This window comes from Sinohyriopsis cumingii, chromosome 15 (genome assembly GCF_028554795.1).
Source record: "Sinohyriopsis cumingii isolate HCF-2022 chromosome 15, ASM2855479v2, whole genome shotgun sequence".
In the NCBI taxonomy this organism is placed as follows: domain Eukaryota; kingdom Metazoa; phylum Mollusca; class Bivalvia; order Unionida; family Unionidae; genus Sinohyriopsis; species Sinohyriopsis cumingii.
The window spans coordinates 146,262,225-146,280,422 of NC_142975.1; the positions used below are offsets into that span (position 1 = coordinate 146,262,225).

Sequence of the window (18,198 nt, forward strand, 5' to 3'; positions counted from 1 at the left end):
GAAAACTACAATCAGTTTTTTATCATAATTGTTCCGAACCAAATTGATATCACGTCTGATCGATGATTTGTTTTTATCGACGACTGCAGTTATTCTCTAATTTTCTCGTGGTTTTCCCCGATTGAGCTTCAGAGAGGTTAAGAGCAAATTAACGTGCATTCGGTTCTAATTGCGTTTACCTGGAGATTTACATTTGTTGTCATGGCAACGGGAACAGTCACTACGATAGAGTCGGTATATTTGATGTTGATCAGAATTAAGTCGCATAATGTTTACTTGTGGTCACGTCAATGCATGAATATAATGCGCAAAAATACATCACGGATGGAAGCTCAGATGCTGTTTATCTTTTCCATTTTGTGGTTACCTGAAAGGGATTTGATATTTTGCCATATTTCAGTGACATTTTAATATTGAAATTGGAATAGAATCTGCATTGTGCTTCAGTACATTGGTACATTTCGGAAAAAACTCCAAAAAGGCTGTTGGAAAATTTCCGGTAAGTACTCTAATAAATGACCTAAATGAAAATTACGGTAAGACTATACCTTAAATATAATAGAAGATAAATATTTTCTCAAGACATTAATTAGTTTTTGGCGCAATCAATCGTTCTGGGCTTTTTTCTTCACTTAATATCTGGTTGTTAAGAAGGCTGGTTATTTCTGTAAATGATATGCATGACGTTCGTGAATAGGAAGTTCTCTAATGTGGAAATGTGGTTTTGTGAACAAGAGGCTTCATCTAACATAACAGAGAAGAGAGAGCGAGGGAGTTACATAAGTGATTTACGCTTGTTCCCCAACCCCATCATATATTCTTTATAACATTTATAAAATGATTCAGGTAATATATTTTACCTAAACCAAAATAAATATTTTACAGAAAAATTTCATGTAAATGATAAATAGCCATTTTAGAGCCCTCATCTGCCTTTAAATGGCATTTATTTTTAAGTATCTTTGCAAACATTGTCGGTAAAATTCAAATTATAGCAAAGAGACTAGTACAAATGATTGATTCCATACCAAAAGAAACTACTCACGATGCAGTTATTTAGGAAAAACGATTTGTCAGAAACCATACTACTTCGTCATATATTTATGTTCAACGCTATCGTGGCTTTTTCTATATAATTATGTATAGTAATTTAAACAAAAATCATACATTTCCTTCGCCAGTATTTCTTTGGAATAAAGAAACTACAATCGATTCGGGTCTCTTCGCCTTTTTTCGACCACTATTTTGACCGTAGATTAACCGATAAGCAGTTAATAAAAAATAATTTAAAAAAAAAAAACAGTTCGGTGTGTTCGCAACTTCTCTGGGAGCGTGGGTAATTTAAATCGCGCAGGTTAGAACCGCAGATATAAGGATACATTCGAAGTATGTTTCGTGTGACAGATATCAAAATTGCGTAATAGTTGTTTGAGAGAGAGAGAGAGAGAGAGAGAGAGAGAGTGTGTGTGTGTGTGTGTGTGTGTGTGTGTCCAGTCGTTGTGCAGATTCAGCCATTTATTTCACCAAGACTGGCTACTTGAAATGATTTTGACAAATTCCACTCATGGAAGAGAAAACGAAATTTCGGCATCTGTAACTCCATATGAATTTTGTCAACATTGAAATCATATGGTATGAAAAATTTTCTGTTAGCATTCCAGCGTTTAATGAACATGATAATATTTGCTCTAGTTAACTGTGGTGCGTAGATCGATTACGTCATCATCTTCAACGATACTGGGAAGAGCATTTATGAACCATTCAGACTCTTTTTCTCGACTCAGTGATGCAAATTTAACAATCAGTTTAGGTAAAGTGATTTGAGGTCATGGCTATCTCTGAATTTCCATTATCTCAAAGTAAAAATCAACTGATGAGATTTTTGGGTATGGCTGGATAATATGGGAATTTTCGATTTAATGTTTCTATAATTACTGAGCCCAAGACCAATTTGTTCAGTAAGAAATCCAAGTTTTATTGTTCTGACAACTGCAAGACGCTTTCGATAAATAAAACACTATACTTATACCCGTTCTTTCAGCTCCAGATTTCGGTCAATAGTTTAAAATGTCTATTCATATAAGTGATATAGGGGTTGGTGTGGTATTTATTCACGAAGACAAAAATTGTGTGGATCATCCAGTGTGCAATATTTCTAAAAAAATATTAAACAAGCGTTAGAGAATTATTCCACAATCGAGAAGGAATGTTTGGCTTTTATTATGCATTTCAACTTATATTTTGTGTTGGCTTTCCCTCGTGGTCATATGCCATGTGTATCTATATTGTGTGATTGACCCAGGTCAGTAATTGACTTTACGTTCTACCTGACTAATGTCTTGTAATATTGTAAACAACATTTTACATGGCTTAAATTTGTCTTTAATTTTAGATTATGTATTAAGGTTCATTGTTAATTGGAGGTAAACGTGTTTACACATGTTGAATTCAAGGTCTGTTTTTTTCCAGAAATTAAAATCAATTCTAGACACAAGTTGTTTACGATTTCGATGGGAAAATTACCCTCATCCTGGCACTGTTATTGTGTCTTAGCGCTAAATATAACTGTTGTTTGCTTCACAATTGCTTATTCCTATCTTATGATCCAAAGTTGAATGAGTCATTTTGTTGTGATCGGTTTTAATTTGAGAGGATTTATTTATTGAAATTATTCACTGGAATCGTACAGTGCTCAACTAAATCATTGTTTTATTGTGAATTCATTCAAGGACATTTTGTATTACATTTTTGTGATATAAGACTGTTAGGACATTTGAACATTGGAGACTACAGCACATCAGCACATTAAATATTGGAATTCATTTGGAACACCACTGGACTTAATTAGGAATACTACCTATAATTTTACTTGAGAAAGAACTGAACTAACTTTACCTAACTTAGGACTATTTGGTAATTAATTTAGAATAATGTAAGTCCTTTTTAAGTTTAAACATTAACTGTAAGAAATTACATTATTTGTTGAATTTTACAAAACTTGTTCGTTTTTGGTATTTTCTCTTATTTATTTAAAGACCATAGAGATGTAACACATTGATATTGGCAATGGAACAATTTGAAATGTATATAAGGTCAGATCCTTCTCCAATTCTTGTGTTCAGTGATTACAAACCCCTTACTTTTATTAACAAAATGAGAAATAAAAATTATACTTTGCTAAGATAGAGTTGGATATTATAAGAATACAACATTGACGTAAGGTACATAAAAGGACAAGACAGTCTGATTGCAGATGCACTTTCACGTGCATAGAAGTACTGTTTTGCTTCATGTACATTTTGTGTCATTCATAAAACATCTTTTCTCATTTTAATTACATGACTATTTTACTAATATGTTTAAAGAACGCTTTATTATCTAAAGTTTTATTTATCTTTATGAGGGGAGGTGTTGTGTTAATTATGGGTTTAAATTGTGTCGACGACAGTAGAATGTAATGATCATTTGCAAACAATGTATTACAAAGCTAACGTTTGTCCATTATAGATTATATTTTAAGATAATTATCATTAGTAAGTGACATGTTTACTTGGATTTTAACTCAGGACAATGTTTTTTCTTACCTTAGGAAAAAGTATAGTCTACTTGATGCTTGTCGGTTTTTTTGCTAACATTTAAGCAAACAGATATGGCCTTTTTAACGAATTTGATGGAAAATTCTATTGGAAATTACCTGAGTCCAGTACAGTTTTGTGGCATAAGTCTGTATATAATAATATTAATCATAGATCAGTTCACGGGACATAAAATGAACGTAAAATAACAAATGCTGTTCTTCGCATATGACATTTTATTAGTTTTCTCATCTTTATATCATCAGACTGTTTTATTTGGTTGTCGTTTTATTAAATTATAAATGGGCTCAACAGACAAAATGTGTACCAGCAATGAAAACGGACAGATCAACCAGCAAACGAGCAAAAATGGATGAACATACAGATTTACAGAGAGAGAGAGAGAGAGAGAGAGAGGGAGAGAGAGAGAGAGATTATGAGCGCTTTGGAAGGTCATTTGGCTGGCAGACCATTGAGAATGTAGAAACCTATTCGTAAATCACTCAGTCATTTATTCATTAATTCGATTAAGTTTGTGACATCTTGTGTATTGCAGGATGCCGAAGATGAAACCTCTCAGTTTGGGATCCAATAAAGTGGCCCCAGTGATACAGGTCACACATACAAACGTCCCTGATTCCGAGGATGATCAGAACGAGGAAATGGCCAGCTCTAAGCCTACAAGTCCCGATCTAGGGGTAGATAACCCCGTGTTTCTGGATGACCCTGATAGACCGGATTTGAACCTACCACCTTTCTTCCCCAGAAGAACCCGTGTGTTCACGTCTGATTCTGATAATAGGAACTTGGTCTCCAGAAGGGGAAGTTACTCGGTGGAACAATCGCGAAGTGATGACAGCATGATCCTGCAGATCCCTCGCCGGAGCAGCAACGGATACGTACAAACTTCAAGTCTGATGGTCCCAAATGCATTCAGTAAGTCACTAACAATCAATGGAAATATATAAGCACCTGCGTGTCAAGCAAAACTGGAAGGCTATGGTTTCAGTATTATTCTATTTCCCTTATAAATAATCTCCTGTAACACACAATAATAGCAATCAAACGTAATTTAAATTGTCACGTGTTAGAATGATACTTGCCTCAAGAAAGCTCGCGAGTTGCTAAAGTCAACCCATGGGTGTTTCCTCAGTCTCAAGAATTATCCCTTAGGCCTTAGCATTGAAACTACTGACCTATCCACCATATACTCATTAATAAAGTTGCAGAAACTGAAAAGATCAATTGACAGTTTTAATTTAATTAGCAATTTTATAAAAATATTATTAGCCACCTTTATTCACACTATATTATTTTAGAATGTATGGCTTATAATTAACAAAAAATGTCATTGTAGTTTCATTACGTTTATTTTATTTTACCGGTTATAGCAGCTGGTATCGTGAAAGTCGTATACGGCCGAGATGTACCGACTTTTATTTGTACCTGCGCGAGCATCCACGTGATAATCATACACCTTACAATCTACATTGGCTGCTACACCTACCAAAAATAGCATTTTTTTACATGACACTCGCCGTTCACTTATTTGTTTATCCAAATTACAAAAGTTTGCTATAACGGAACAAGGTTTGCTTGGAATTGTTTCAGATGTGAAGGGATTAAATAATCATCATGTACAATGAAACTGCCAGAGAAATACTTTCAAAGAATGAAGTGGGGTACGATTCATAGTAGTCAGATAAATCAGACTTCCAAGTCTGTGTTGACATTGATGTGCTACTTCTGGGTAAATCAGACTTCCAAGTCTGTGTTGAAATTGATGTGCTACTTCTGGGTAAATCAGACCGCCAAGTCTGTGTTGACACTGATGTGCTACTTCTGGGTAAATCAGACCTCCAAGTCTGTGTTGACATTGATGTGCTACTTCTGGGTAAATCAGACCGCCAAGTCTGTGTTGATATTGATGTGCTACTTCTGGGTAAATCAGACCTCCAAGTCTGTGTTGACATTGATGTGCTACTTCTGGGTAAATCAGACCGCCAAGTCTGTGTTGATATTGATGGGCTATTTGTAGATATGATAGCACATATTCATAAAATCGAGGAAGCATTTGCAGACAAAACTTTCCGCAACATATCATTGTACAGTTTAGACACTTGCCGATATTTCGTTCTTCTCTTCAGCTATCGTCGGCTGAAAAGTCCTTGTAGCTATATGTACAAAACATTTCCGAATCAAATCCTATGCTTGGCGAACTGTAAATCCACACAACTCTATGTTCTGTGGTCATTTTGAATTCTATTCTAGATGTGACTTTCTTCAAATGCTGGTAAGTGTCCGGATAAATTTACATGCGGTAAAATTGCATATTTTAATGAACAGGTGAGATCAGGCGAATAAATCATCCATTAGATCAGATGTGGGTCCTGATTTATTGGACAATATTCATAATAGACCGTAGGCGAACTATAGAAGAAACTGTGCAAACCTTTGACAAAAGAACCAGTCCATACAGACATTCACAGATTTGTTCGTTCAGTTTTTCGTTATTTAGCTCCATTGGAATGTGTAAGCAAAGTAGTTTGTCTTAGACTAGAACCAGATTGCTAGGAAATTTATTTGACCGGGACACAACATTTCAATAATCCAGCAGCGGAACTAAATGCATTCACCAAGACACATGTAAATACTACTGACCTCACTAAAGCAAACTTTTTTTAATGGAAGCTGATGATACAATGCGTGTCATTGATGATACAATGCGTGGCACACTGATGATACAATGTGGGAAATTGATGATACAATACGTCGCACATTGATGATACAATGCGTGGTACATTGAAAGTGAGTGACAATAAAATTACAAGTCATATAGCTATTGTTGATGTTGGCAAATAAAATGAATGTTGATGATTAAATAGCTGCTGGTGAAGAAGGCAGTAATATAAAATATATACAGATTAATAATATTTTTTTAATATTCACCAAAAAAAAACAACATCTGCAATAGTTATTGCTGTTATCATGAACTTAAAGTGTGAATGGAGAGACATTCTGCAATGCATTACTCAACACAACCATATTTGTAAAAGGATATAAAATAAACTTTAAATGCAATGGTTGGTCTTCGCCCGTGGAAAGAGAGTAATTTCAAAATGAGCATAATTTTTCTGCGGAAAATCAAATCTCGATTATGAAACCCACTATAAAAGTATCCCTGGATCAAAATCACACGAATTAATTTTACTTAAAAACAGAATAAGGATAGAATTTTGTTAAAGATAATTTATTAGCATTGCAAAGCACTTCATCGGTCATATCGCATATGCAGATACATGAAGCAATCACAATTATATTAATATAAATTTAACTTTCCAAGAGAAAATGAAAAGATCACTTTTTTCAACATGACTAAAAATATAATTTGTGAAAAATGCAATCTTTGCAAAACAATTTATAACAATGAAGTCATGGATGGGTTTTGCGAAATCCGACCATTTTTAAATAAATATGCCAACTCTACCACGAAAAATAAGTAGGATATAACGTGTTTTCGGAATTCTCTTTAGAAAATAACAACTGGAAAAGCGTTTTTTTTTTTTTTAGACGGATGCTTTTATATCAATATTATGTCTTAATCGAAGATAATACTATAATCTAGCAATATTATAAATGCTAATTAACAAAACAAGCAGTATTACAGAAATACATAATTATTTAACGCAATTGTATTCTTCTAATAGGAAAAGCTATGAATTAGATGGAAATGTATATAAATCAACTATGCTGATATCAATGTTGGTGAGTGATACAGCGTCTATATCAGTGCTACCTGTAATTCCAGCTTTTGCTGCAATATTGTGTTTTCCTGTGGAGGCAACATCGATTAATAGTATGAACAAAAGTAGTTAAGTGGGGCACATTAGGGACAATGGGACTTAGCATTACAAAGACCCCTGGGTCAGATTAGGGACAATGGAAATTTAACATGGAGAGAAATCGTGGGTCACTTTAGGGACAATGGGAATTTAACATAGAGTTTGGGTCTGTCTAGGGACAAGGGAAATTAACATGGGGAATAGAGTTTGGGCTTTTGGGATTTTTTTTTTTTTTTTTTTTTTAAATTTTTTCAAATTTAAATTTAAATTTAAATTTAAATTTTAAAAAAAGGGGTAGGCAATGGAAAGGCTATCTCTTTTCGAGAAATATGGCTGGCCCTGAAAAGGGCCTTTGGGTTTATGTTAATGTATTCATTAACATAAATGGCACCGCATTGGTCTTGTTCTTGTCCTTAGGCTACGTCTCACTGTTGGTCCGTAAATCAGCACTCTTTTCAGGCATCCTTGTCTTTCTACGTAGATCCTACGTATCCACAGGCTGGTGTTTGTCCTGTGGACAACGGTCCACTTGGATCGGACATACATGGGTATGTCCGTCCGGAACATCATGGAAGTCACAAGCGTAGAAGATTGCACATCGGTCCACATCTTGAAGCAACGAGAACAAGTGAATCAATGCACTGAACTGCGCTTATTTATAGGTAGAGGTAGGATTGAAACGGATTGAGTTCATTCACCAATCCAAACACGCGTTACAAAATTCAGTCAGCCCGCATCCAATCCGAAGAGAGTAGTCTGTGACGTCAGTTGGTCTATATAGATTCGCTAGCGCTTGTGTGCAGTCAATCTATGAGACAGTGATTCAACATGACGGAAACTCAGAAAACGATCCATTGGGGTGCACCAGCAGGGGAGACTGCCCAAGGGAACCCGGACTTACTTTCAGAAGAGGTACATTGGGATTTTGTGGATTTTCTTACCTCGCAAGAATTTGTTCCGGAACCTTCGTTACCTTCTTCATTACCGCAAGTGGAGAATTTTAGACAGAGACAGAAAGAAGAATTGGAGAAATTTATGCAACGACAAAAGGAAGCGGAACAAGCTTTTCTCCTACAGCAACAGCAACAGCAACAAGAAGAGGTAAGAAAAAAACAACAGCAACAACAGCAAGAAGAAGTAGCAGCAAAGAAACAAGAGGGTGAAAATCAAACGGCTACGGTACTGTTGGACATTTTAGCGGAGTTAAGAAGTCTGAAACAAATGTATCAGACTTCTTTATCACGACCGAAGAGAATACGACCTTCCCGAGCTAAACACGCCAACCCTGTGACTAAGCCTGTCGTACCACCCTTAGTGATTTCAACCCAATCATCAGAAGTAGGCCTTGGCTGTGGCAAAGGCTTAAGGCAGTTAAAGTTGATTGGTTAAACTCACCCCTACACCAAAATAAAAAGGCCCTTTTCAGGGCCACCCACATTTCTCGAAAAGAAATACAATTTCAATTTGCCAATAACTCAAAAATAAACCCCACCCATTTTACCCTTATAGTACGTGTCTGTGTATGAGTGCGTGAGTGTAGCTTCTTATTTTAAAATCAAAACTCAAAGACACTTACCTTATATCATTCATGTATTCTTTTATCCATTTTTTACAATCCAATTCACAATTCACCACAGAACACTTTAATTAAAAGTTCATTGACTTCTTCTTTCTCCTTGTTTAGTCTCTCTGTTTTTTGAATTTCTTCACCGTTTTTTCCTCATTTTCTTCCCTTCTTCTTTTCTTCTCCTGTTTCTTTGCTTCTTTTAAATAGAATTGTCTTCTTTCTTCCTCTTCTTCCTCTGAAGAATCCCTCTCTTCTTTCGAAGAATCCCTCTCTTCTTCCGAAGAATCCCTCTCTTCTTCTGAAGAATCCTTCTTTTCTTCTGACTCCTCTTGTTTCTTTTTTGGGCAATCTGGAGACCAATGTCCTTTTTCTTTACAATAATAACAGGTATCTTGACTTTTGTCTTTTTTAGCCCCTGTTTTTTTTTCTTTTTTGACGGTCTGGACACTCTGAAGACCAATGCCCTTTCTTCTGACAGATATAGCAAGTATCCTGACTCTTATCTCGAAAGGAAGGAGAGTAGTCCGTCGGCTGGTCTGAAGAGAATTTTCTAATGACCCCTCGCAAAGCTCTGACGAAACGTTCCATCTGGGTAGTCTCTTCCATCGTTCTCCTCGGTTTGAGAGTGAAATGAATAGTGAAAGGACAAGACACAAACTTTTTATATACGCTGGTTTGCCATGACTATAAATTAGTCTATGGTGTTTGAACTTGAGTCATTTGACGTTTTGCACTCAAGATGAAACGATCCCATTCATTCGAGAAGAAAGAAGAAGAAGAAAGTAAGAGGCAGAAACGTGATCTATCGCCTCGTACCAGGGCCGAAATCTTGGCACAAATTCATGCCAGTGATTTTGAAGAGGACATGAGTGAACCAGAATCCGAACCCTCTAAACCAAGTTCACCACCCTTAGTCAACCCTGAAAAGTACTATTCCATTCGAGAGACGGAAAAGCGCTCCTCTAGAAAATTTAGAACCACGGCTTACACCTACACGGTGAAGTTTAAAGATCTCAAGGCCGACGTACCCTTGGAGAAAGCAGAAGTGTTTATCACCGAGATGTGGGATTCTTTGCTCACCGCACTCAAGCGACAATGTCAACCCAAAGAAGACGATCGCTTGACACTATCCATAGATCACGACGGTTTGAAATCCCCTGTTTGGATCGAGTTTAGCAGACCCGCAGAACTAACCCCTTCCAAAGTCATGGACAAGATTCAACACGTACAACAATCTAATGACCAGTTTGACATCACCGATGGTAAAGCCACACTGAAAATGGCTCACCTCTCTCTTCCTCAAGGGACAGGACGCAAAAAGGTCCTACTGGTGAACGACCTTCGCAACACCAAAAAGAGTCTCGTCCGAATTAACAACCCTCAAGACCAGATGTGCTTAGCCCGTGCCATCGTGGTGGGACGAACCTATGCCAACAAGAACGACACGGTAGAATGGAAAAGAACCTGGGAGAACATTCGAAAATCGAACCGAACCAAACAACGAAACGAAGCAGAACTCCTGCTGCAACAAGCTGGCCTGTCCAAAGACACACCCTGTGGCATTCCTGAGATGCAAAAATTGCAAGATGCCCTAGCTCCACGCTACACCTTGAAAGTGCACCCTCAAGAAATGCGCGGGTCACTGTTGTTTCGAGGCCAGGATTTTAAGGACGGAAAATACATTCACCTTTATTATCACGATGACCATTTCGATACCATTACCAGTATCACCGGATTCCTGGGATACAGTTATTATTGTGAGAAATGTGATTATGGTTATAACAATCGAGAGCAACACAAGAATTGTGGATTGAAATGCCCAGGATGTTTGGCCTCTCCACCCTATCTGAGCGATTAACCAGTGCCTTGTTCGACTTGTCTGCGCACGTTTGTCAGCCCTGCCTGTTACCAGCAACATTTGAAAACACAAGATTCACAGAAGAAATGTGCTTGTCAACTCCTGAGATTGTGCCCTACGTGTGGACAAGGCATACTTACCAACAATGCCAAGGCACACGTATGTCGAGCAAAGATAAAATGTCACATTTGTCACCACATCGTGGACTTGGAACACGAATGTTACGTGCAAAAATACCAACCCCCACCAGAGAAAGAGGACGGTCACAAGAAGAAAGGCAATTTCATCTTTTTCGATTTCGAATGCATGCAAGAGACTGGCATTCACATTCCTAATTTCTGCGTGGCTCATCGAGCGTGCGAGAAGTGCATTCAAGAATCTATCTTCAGTCATTGCCCTCACTGCAGCAAGATTCCTGGAGGGCGTGAAAAAATCTTTCGGGGACCGAACACGTTAGCCGATTTTGCCCAATGGGTCTTAAACCCCATCGACAAGACGTGGAGCCAAGAGGACATCGAACGTTACGGAGATTGTCATCGTCATGCCACGGTGATGGCTCACAATTTCTCCGGATACGATGGACAGTTTCTTTTGAGGTACTATACGGAACATGGCACCGAACGTCCTAAAGTGATTTTGAACGGAGCCAAAATCATTTTCATGCAAGTGGGACAAGTGCAGTTTAAAGATTCAATGAGTTACTTGGCCATGCCTTTGAGTCGAATGCCTAAAACGTTTGGAATGACAGAAATGGCTAAAGGGTACTTTCCACACTTTTTCAATACGGAAGCCAATCAACACGCCGTTCTACCCCATTTGCCTGAGGCTCGCTATTACGACCCCGACAACATGCGTACCGAACAACGAGAAGCTTTCTACGCTTGGTACCAGGCTCATGCCTCTGACCCCTTCGACTTTCAGGAAGAAATGTTAAAGTATTGTCGTTCCGACGTGGACATTTTACGACGTTGCTGTGGAAAATTTCAAGAACTGTTCATGGAACACGGAGGGGTCGATCCTTTGAAAGAAGCTTGCACCATTGCCAAAGCGTGTTCCTTAGTGTATCGACAACGATTCATGCCTGAAAACACCGTGGCTGTCATCAGTCCTCAAACGACCCACTATGTCAAGCGTCAATACTCGGTCAAAGCCCTACGTTGGTTACATTACTTGTGCGACAAGGAAGACAAATGGATTCAGCATGTCCGCAACGGAGGAGGCGAAAAGACCATCGGAACGTATTCGGTAGATGGCTGGGACTTAGAAAACCCCAAGATCGTGTACGAGTTTAACGGTTGCTTATTTCACGGATGTCCCGTCTGTTACCCTGACCGTGACACTAAAAATCAGTTTTTGCAACGAACCATGGAAGACTTGTACCAGGACACTTGTCAGCGACGCCTAAAGTTAGAACAGCAAGGATACCAAGTGGTGGAAATGTGGGAACACGAGTACGATCACCGTTTGAAAACCGATCCCGAGTTTAAACGCCTCGTGGAAAGTTACCAGTTCATGGACCCGCTGAACCCGAGGGATAGTTTGTACGGAAGAAGGACCAATGCCACCTGTTTGCTGTACCAAGCCGACGAAGAGAAAGGAGAAGAAATCAAATACTTGGACGTGTGTTCGCTGTATCCCTACGTGTGCAAATATTGTCGCTTTCCTGTAGGGCACCCGCAATTGTTCACGGAACACATCGACCTGAAAAACATTCGACAATACGAAGGCTTGATCAAGTGTAAAGTTTTGCCTCCCACGAACCTATACCATCCCGTCTTACCTCACCATTGTCAAGGCAAACTGATGTTTCCCTTGTGCCGTACTTGTGCCGAAACGTGCAACCAGGACCAACCTTGCCATCACAGCCAGGAAGAACGTGCCTTGACGGGAACCTGGGTCAGCGTGGAATTGTTCAAAGCTCTGGACATGGGATACCAACTGTTAGAAGTGTACGAAATTTGCCACTTTCCCAAGACACAACAGTACCACAAGGGTGACCCTACTCAGAAAGGCATTTTCGCCGACTACGTGGATGCCTTTTTGAAACTGAAACAAGAAGCCAGCGGCTATCCTTCCTGGTGTCACACTCCCGAAGACCAAATACAATTCAAGGAGAAATACTACGCACAAGAAGGCATCTCTTTAGACCACATCGAAAAAAACGAAGGCAGGCGATCGTTTGCCAAAGTGATGTTAAATTGCTTGTGGGGTAAAATGGCACAACGACCGTGTTTACCCAAGACGGAATATTTGACAGAACCTTCCCGCTACTTCCAGATGATTCACGACAAAACCAAATACATGAAACACGTGGACGTCGTTCGAGAGGATTTGATCTTGGTCAATTACGAAGAAGATCTGGACTTTGTACAAGACGACCCTTTTGGAAATGTCATCATTGCGGCTTACGTGACAGCTCATGCTCGCTTAAAATTGTACGAAGCTTTAGAACTGTTAGAAGAACGCGTCCTGTACTTTGACACGGACAGTTGCATTTACATCCATCACCCGATTCAACAGCACCCTGACATCGAAGGAGACCGTTTAGGAGCCTGGACAGACGAGCATCCCGACGACAAGATTCTAAGTTTCGTCAGTGGTGGTCCCAAAAATTACGGCTACGAATACCGGGACAAACAAGGAGAAGTGCACACGACGTGCAAAGTGAAAGGACTGACTCTGAATCATCGTACCAGTCGAGTGGTCAACTTTGGGGTATTGAAAGAAGCCTTGCAATCGGGAGAGGATGGAAACTTTAAAGTGACCACCTATCAACCGAACAAGATTGTACGTTTAGCCACTCACCACATCGTCAGTCGACCCTTGGAAAAAGTCTATCAAATTGTATACCAGAAGCGAGTGCGACTTCCCAATCACTTCACCTTACCGTACGGTCACGTCGGTATTGGTCTGTATATGAAAAGGAACCCTAGGCAAGATCGATAGTTCATTGTTCATTGAAGTAACTTACCATGTCGTTGACGAAGAAGAAACCAGATTGGTTAGGAGTCAAATGTTGGACATCACCGAGACCAGGGTTTTGAGGCTTGGACACAAGAGGTGGCCCAGTATGCACGAGAGTTATTCAAGGAAAAAAGTTACTTTTCAACCTGTGTTAGTGACGGTGCCAGAAGAACCCGTCACCCAGGACAGGACTGTCGTGGACAGGCCTGAAAGACCCTTTCGGGAGGACACTTGTGTGACCTTACCCCTACTATAGAACTGGTTAGAACTTCACCCAAAACATGTTGTACAGACACTTGTGTTTATTCCACGTTCATGGTTATCATGTGCCTTTTATTCTTGTACTTAAGCCTTTGGCTTTTATGCATTTTTGTCTTTCGTATTCATGTTTGAAACATTCAATAAACGTGTTCTGAAAAAGTATATAAACTCTTGTCTTGTTTGTTTTTCGTGTCACAAGTGACATTTCTCACACCATGGCTACCTCTGCTGTCTCTGCTCCCTCTTCCTCTACTGTCAAAGTCATCGACGAACACTTAGATCGTGCCAGTTGGGAGGCTTTGTATCTTCGCCATCCCTTTAACATGCTCATTGCTGGACCTAGCGGTTCAGGCAAAACCGAATTCGTCAAACGTTTGATCGAACATAAACATCATTTGATCGATCGACCCCCTCAACGAATCGTGTGGTGTTACAAAGAGTGGCAATCGGCGTACAGCCTCTTGCGAGAAAGTCAAGGCGATTCCATCGTGTTTGTGGAAGGCATTCCTAAAGAAGACGACGGCATCGTCTCTGACTCCCGTCTAACCCATTTGGTCATTTTCGACGACATGTTAGGAGAAGACGAAGAAGAAATTAAACTGTGGTTCACGCGCAAAGGGCATCACCGTAATGCCATTGTCGTTTACATCACCCAAAATTTGTTTCAACAAAGTAAAGCCCATCGCACCATCAGTCTCAATGCGCATTACGTGGTCTTGTTTAAAAGCCCTCGAGATAAATCACAAGTGCAAGTCTTAGCCAAACAGTTAGGAACGCCTTGGCTGACTCAGGCGTACGACGATGCCACTCAAACTCCACACGCCTATTTACTCGTCGATTTGAAACCTACGACTCCCGAGGATTTGCGATTTCGTACCCACTTGTTTCACCACTGGTGCCAAGACGGAGGGCCTGTCCTGTACACGTCTCCGTCCTCGACTTCATTTCACTCCACATAAAAAAATCTATAATAACCTCAGACCCTTTTTCGTCTGTCTCACTCTCAGTGCGAACATGACGTCCCTTCAGTCGCATCTTCCCGTCAAATTGATTCGTGCCTTGTATGGCATCAGTCGAGAAAAAGATCCACAAACACGAGCTCGTGTCTTAGAAGCTAGTCTCAAAGAAGTCTTACGATGGTTCACGGTGACGGCACGTCAATTACTCCAAGGAATCATTCAGATTCCTCATCAAACCAAACGCTTTTTCGATCGAAACAAAGTCGCTTTGGTCCAACTGGCCGATCCACGCATCGACACTCAAACCAAAAAACAAATAATTTTGAAACCTGGAGGGAGCGGTACTCTAGGACGGGTCATCATTCGCTCACTCTTAAGATGGGATCCTAATGCCCCCAAAGTTATACCCAAGACAAAAGTCCAACGAATCCCCAAGAAGAAAAAGACCAGGTCCCCAAGGAGAACTTCTCCAGTGGCAGGACCCTCCTCTGACCAGACACCACCACCACCCCGGAAAAAGAAAAGAAGCCCCCAGAAAAAGAAAAGTCCACAGAAAACTAGCCGCAAGAGAGGCACTTCGGCCAGGACGCAACCTTACACTCGCAAACCACGACCTGCCACGGCAGTGACTGCGTCTCCGGCAGCTTCACGTTTGTCCACTTCTCCGTTAATGACACCCAGAACTGAAGAGTACTTGGAGACGTTGATCACACCAAGAACTTCTCCGTTGATGACCCCCAAAAGAACTTCCCCAGTGGCAGGACCTTCCAATTTAGTGGCAGTGGCTGCTGCTCACAAAGTACCTTCTCCCAAAATCAAAGTTCAAGAAAGATCGGGCATGTTACAAAGTTTACTGGATTTGTCCAAGCAAGAACTGGCTCGATTTAGTCCGTTACGTACCCCTGCACGACGTGTCATGCCTGTCCTCAAACTAATACGACGTCAAGACAATCAGTGGCGACGCGTTCCAGTATAAAAAAGGCCTGTGACCAAGTCGGGTATCAGTGTTTTTTGGTGCTCCTGAAGACTCAAAGATGTCACCCTCCAGAAAACCCCAAGGAAAGAAAAGGAAAGGACTGCCACCACGTTTAGCCAAACATGGGGACATGTTATCTGTCCTGTCCGAAGCTTCTCCACCCCTACGAAAAAAACTCATTCAAACAGCCTCCAAAGAGGTCATCGATACCGTGTGCGAATGTTGTTTGAACGTTTTGAAAGGAACGATCCCTTTGTCCAAACACCAGAAACAATGCTTAGGCAAACATCATCACGTTCTTCGCCAAATGGTTCAAAAGAAAATTCCCATTCGTCAAAAAAAGAAGATGTTAGTGCAACGTGGAGGTATTTTACCTCTCTTGTTAGGCCCCATACTGAAAGGAGTCTTGGGAACCATGTTGGGAGGACTGGTGGGAGCAAGATAAAAAGGCCTCGGAAGTTCCAAGATCTCAGAATCGACCCCTGACAACCCCATGGAAGGACGAAAACTAGCTTTAGTGCCTTACAAACGATGGATGGAATACCATCGGTGGCAAGAACAACACACCCCGCATTTACCTCCCAATCCCCATTTGAGCGAGATGTCCCAGTTACAACACGAATTGCAGTCCTTGATGGATCGCCAAGATTTGTCCGAAACAGAAAAATCACAAAAGTACGGTCAACTCTTGCAACGACTGCAACTCTTTCACCAGAAAGCTTTAGACGAAACAGCTCTACCCACTCTGAAAGATTTTAAGACCTTGATGAAAAGTCCAGCACCATCACCAGTACCAGTACCAGTACCGGTACCAGTGGTCAAGACAGAAAAAGGAAAAGAAGAAGAAGAAGAAGGGTTTCAAACTCCACCAGAAAAAGTACGCAAGTTAACAACACCACCTACCTCCAGAATTGGATGGATTAAAAAGATGATGGCCACCCTTCTTCCTCACAAGAGAAAAAGAAAGTGAAGACAGAAGTGAAGACAGAAGTGAAACAAGAACCGATATCCCCTGCTCAGACATCCTTCTCCTCTTCGACACCTATTGCCGGTCGCACACGCAAAGCATTGCAATCCAAGAAAATACCCCAAGAGAAAAAGAGTAGCATCCTCCAAGAGTGGGTGTCTTATTAACACACCAACCAACACAAAAAAAATGGAAAAAGTCTTAGCCAGCATTTACTACGATCCCTCCCATCCTGCAGGTTACGCAGGAGTTCAAAAATTGTATCGTGCTGCCAAAACGCGACTGAAAAGTCTCCGTTTACCTCAAGTGCAACGATGGTTACAAGAACAAGCTACCTACACTTTACACAAACCCATTCGACGCAAGTTTGCCAGAAGTCGCACCCGAGTGGAAGGCATCGATCATCAATGGCAAGCCGATTTAGCCGATGTCTCTCATTTGGTCAGCTACAATCGTGGCTACAAATATTTGTTTTGTGTCATCGACGTCTTTTCCAAATTTGCTTGGGTCGTACCCTTGACTTCCAAATCGAGCAGCGAGTTAGTGCGAGCCCTGCAACGGGTGTTGAAACAAAGCGGTCGTCACCCTCTTCGATGGCAAACGGACAAAGGCACCGAATTTCTGAACCAAGCTTTCCAAAAAGAATTAAAGAAACGTGACATTCATTTTTTTACCACCGAGAATCCCGAAACCAAAGCCAGCATCGTGGAACGTTTTCAACGCACTTTGAAAGAACGCATGTGGAAATATTTTACGCATCACCACACTCTGAAGTACATCGACATCTTACCGCACCTGGTGCAAGCGTACAACCAATCTTACCATCGAAGCATCGGACGTGCCCCGCAAGACGTGACTCCCGACAACGAAGTGCTGGTGTTTGAGCGCCTGTTTGGTACGTCCCCGACGAGGGCTGTCCCCAAGAAAAGTGGAGTGTTGGCCATAGGAGATTGGGTGCGCATTGGCAAAACCAAACGCACTTTCGACAAAGGTTACTTACCTAACTGGACGACCGAATTGTTTCGCGTCACTGAACGAGTGCATGGCCGTCATCCTGCCGTCTATAAATTGGAAGACATGAACGGAGAAGTGCTCAAAGGAACGTTTTATTTGCCCGAGTTACAACGTGTCACCAAAAAAGAAGACGACGTGTACGACATCGAAAGCATTCTCGAACGCAGAACCCGTAAAGTGGGCAAACGACGTATCAAAGAAGTCAAAGTACGTTG

General features: G+C 40.7%; 1 protein-coding gene across 2 annotated transcripts in view; it reads left to right on the top strand.

Annotated features, from left to right (window-relative positions):
- The first annotated feature begins 312 nt into the window (after positions 1-312).
- Positions 313-18,198, top strand: part of LOC149783001 (uncharacterized) — a 94,398-nt gene continuing 76,512 nt past the window's right edge. For both annotated transcript variants that reach the window (XM_089934564.1, XM_089934565.1), the window contains exons 1-2: positions 313-499; positions 4,132-4,511. In XM_089934564.1, the coding sequence (XP_089790690.1) occupies positions 4,133-4,511 (379 nt within the window). In that variant the 5' untranslated portion in view covers positions 313-499; position 4,132. The remainder of the gene's footprint in view (positions 500-4,131; positions 4,512-18,198) is intronic.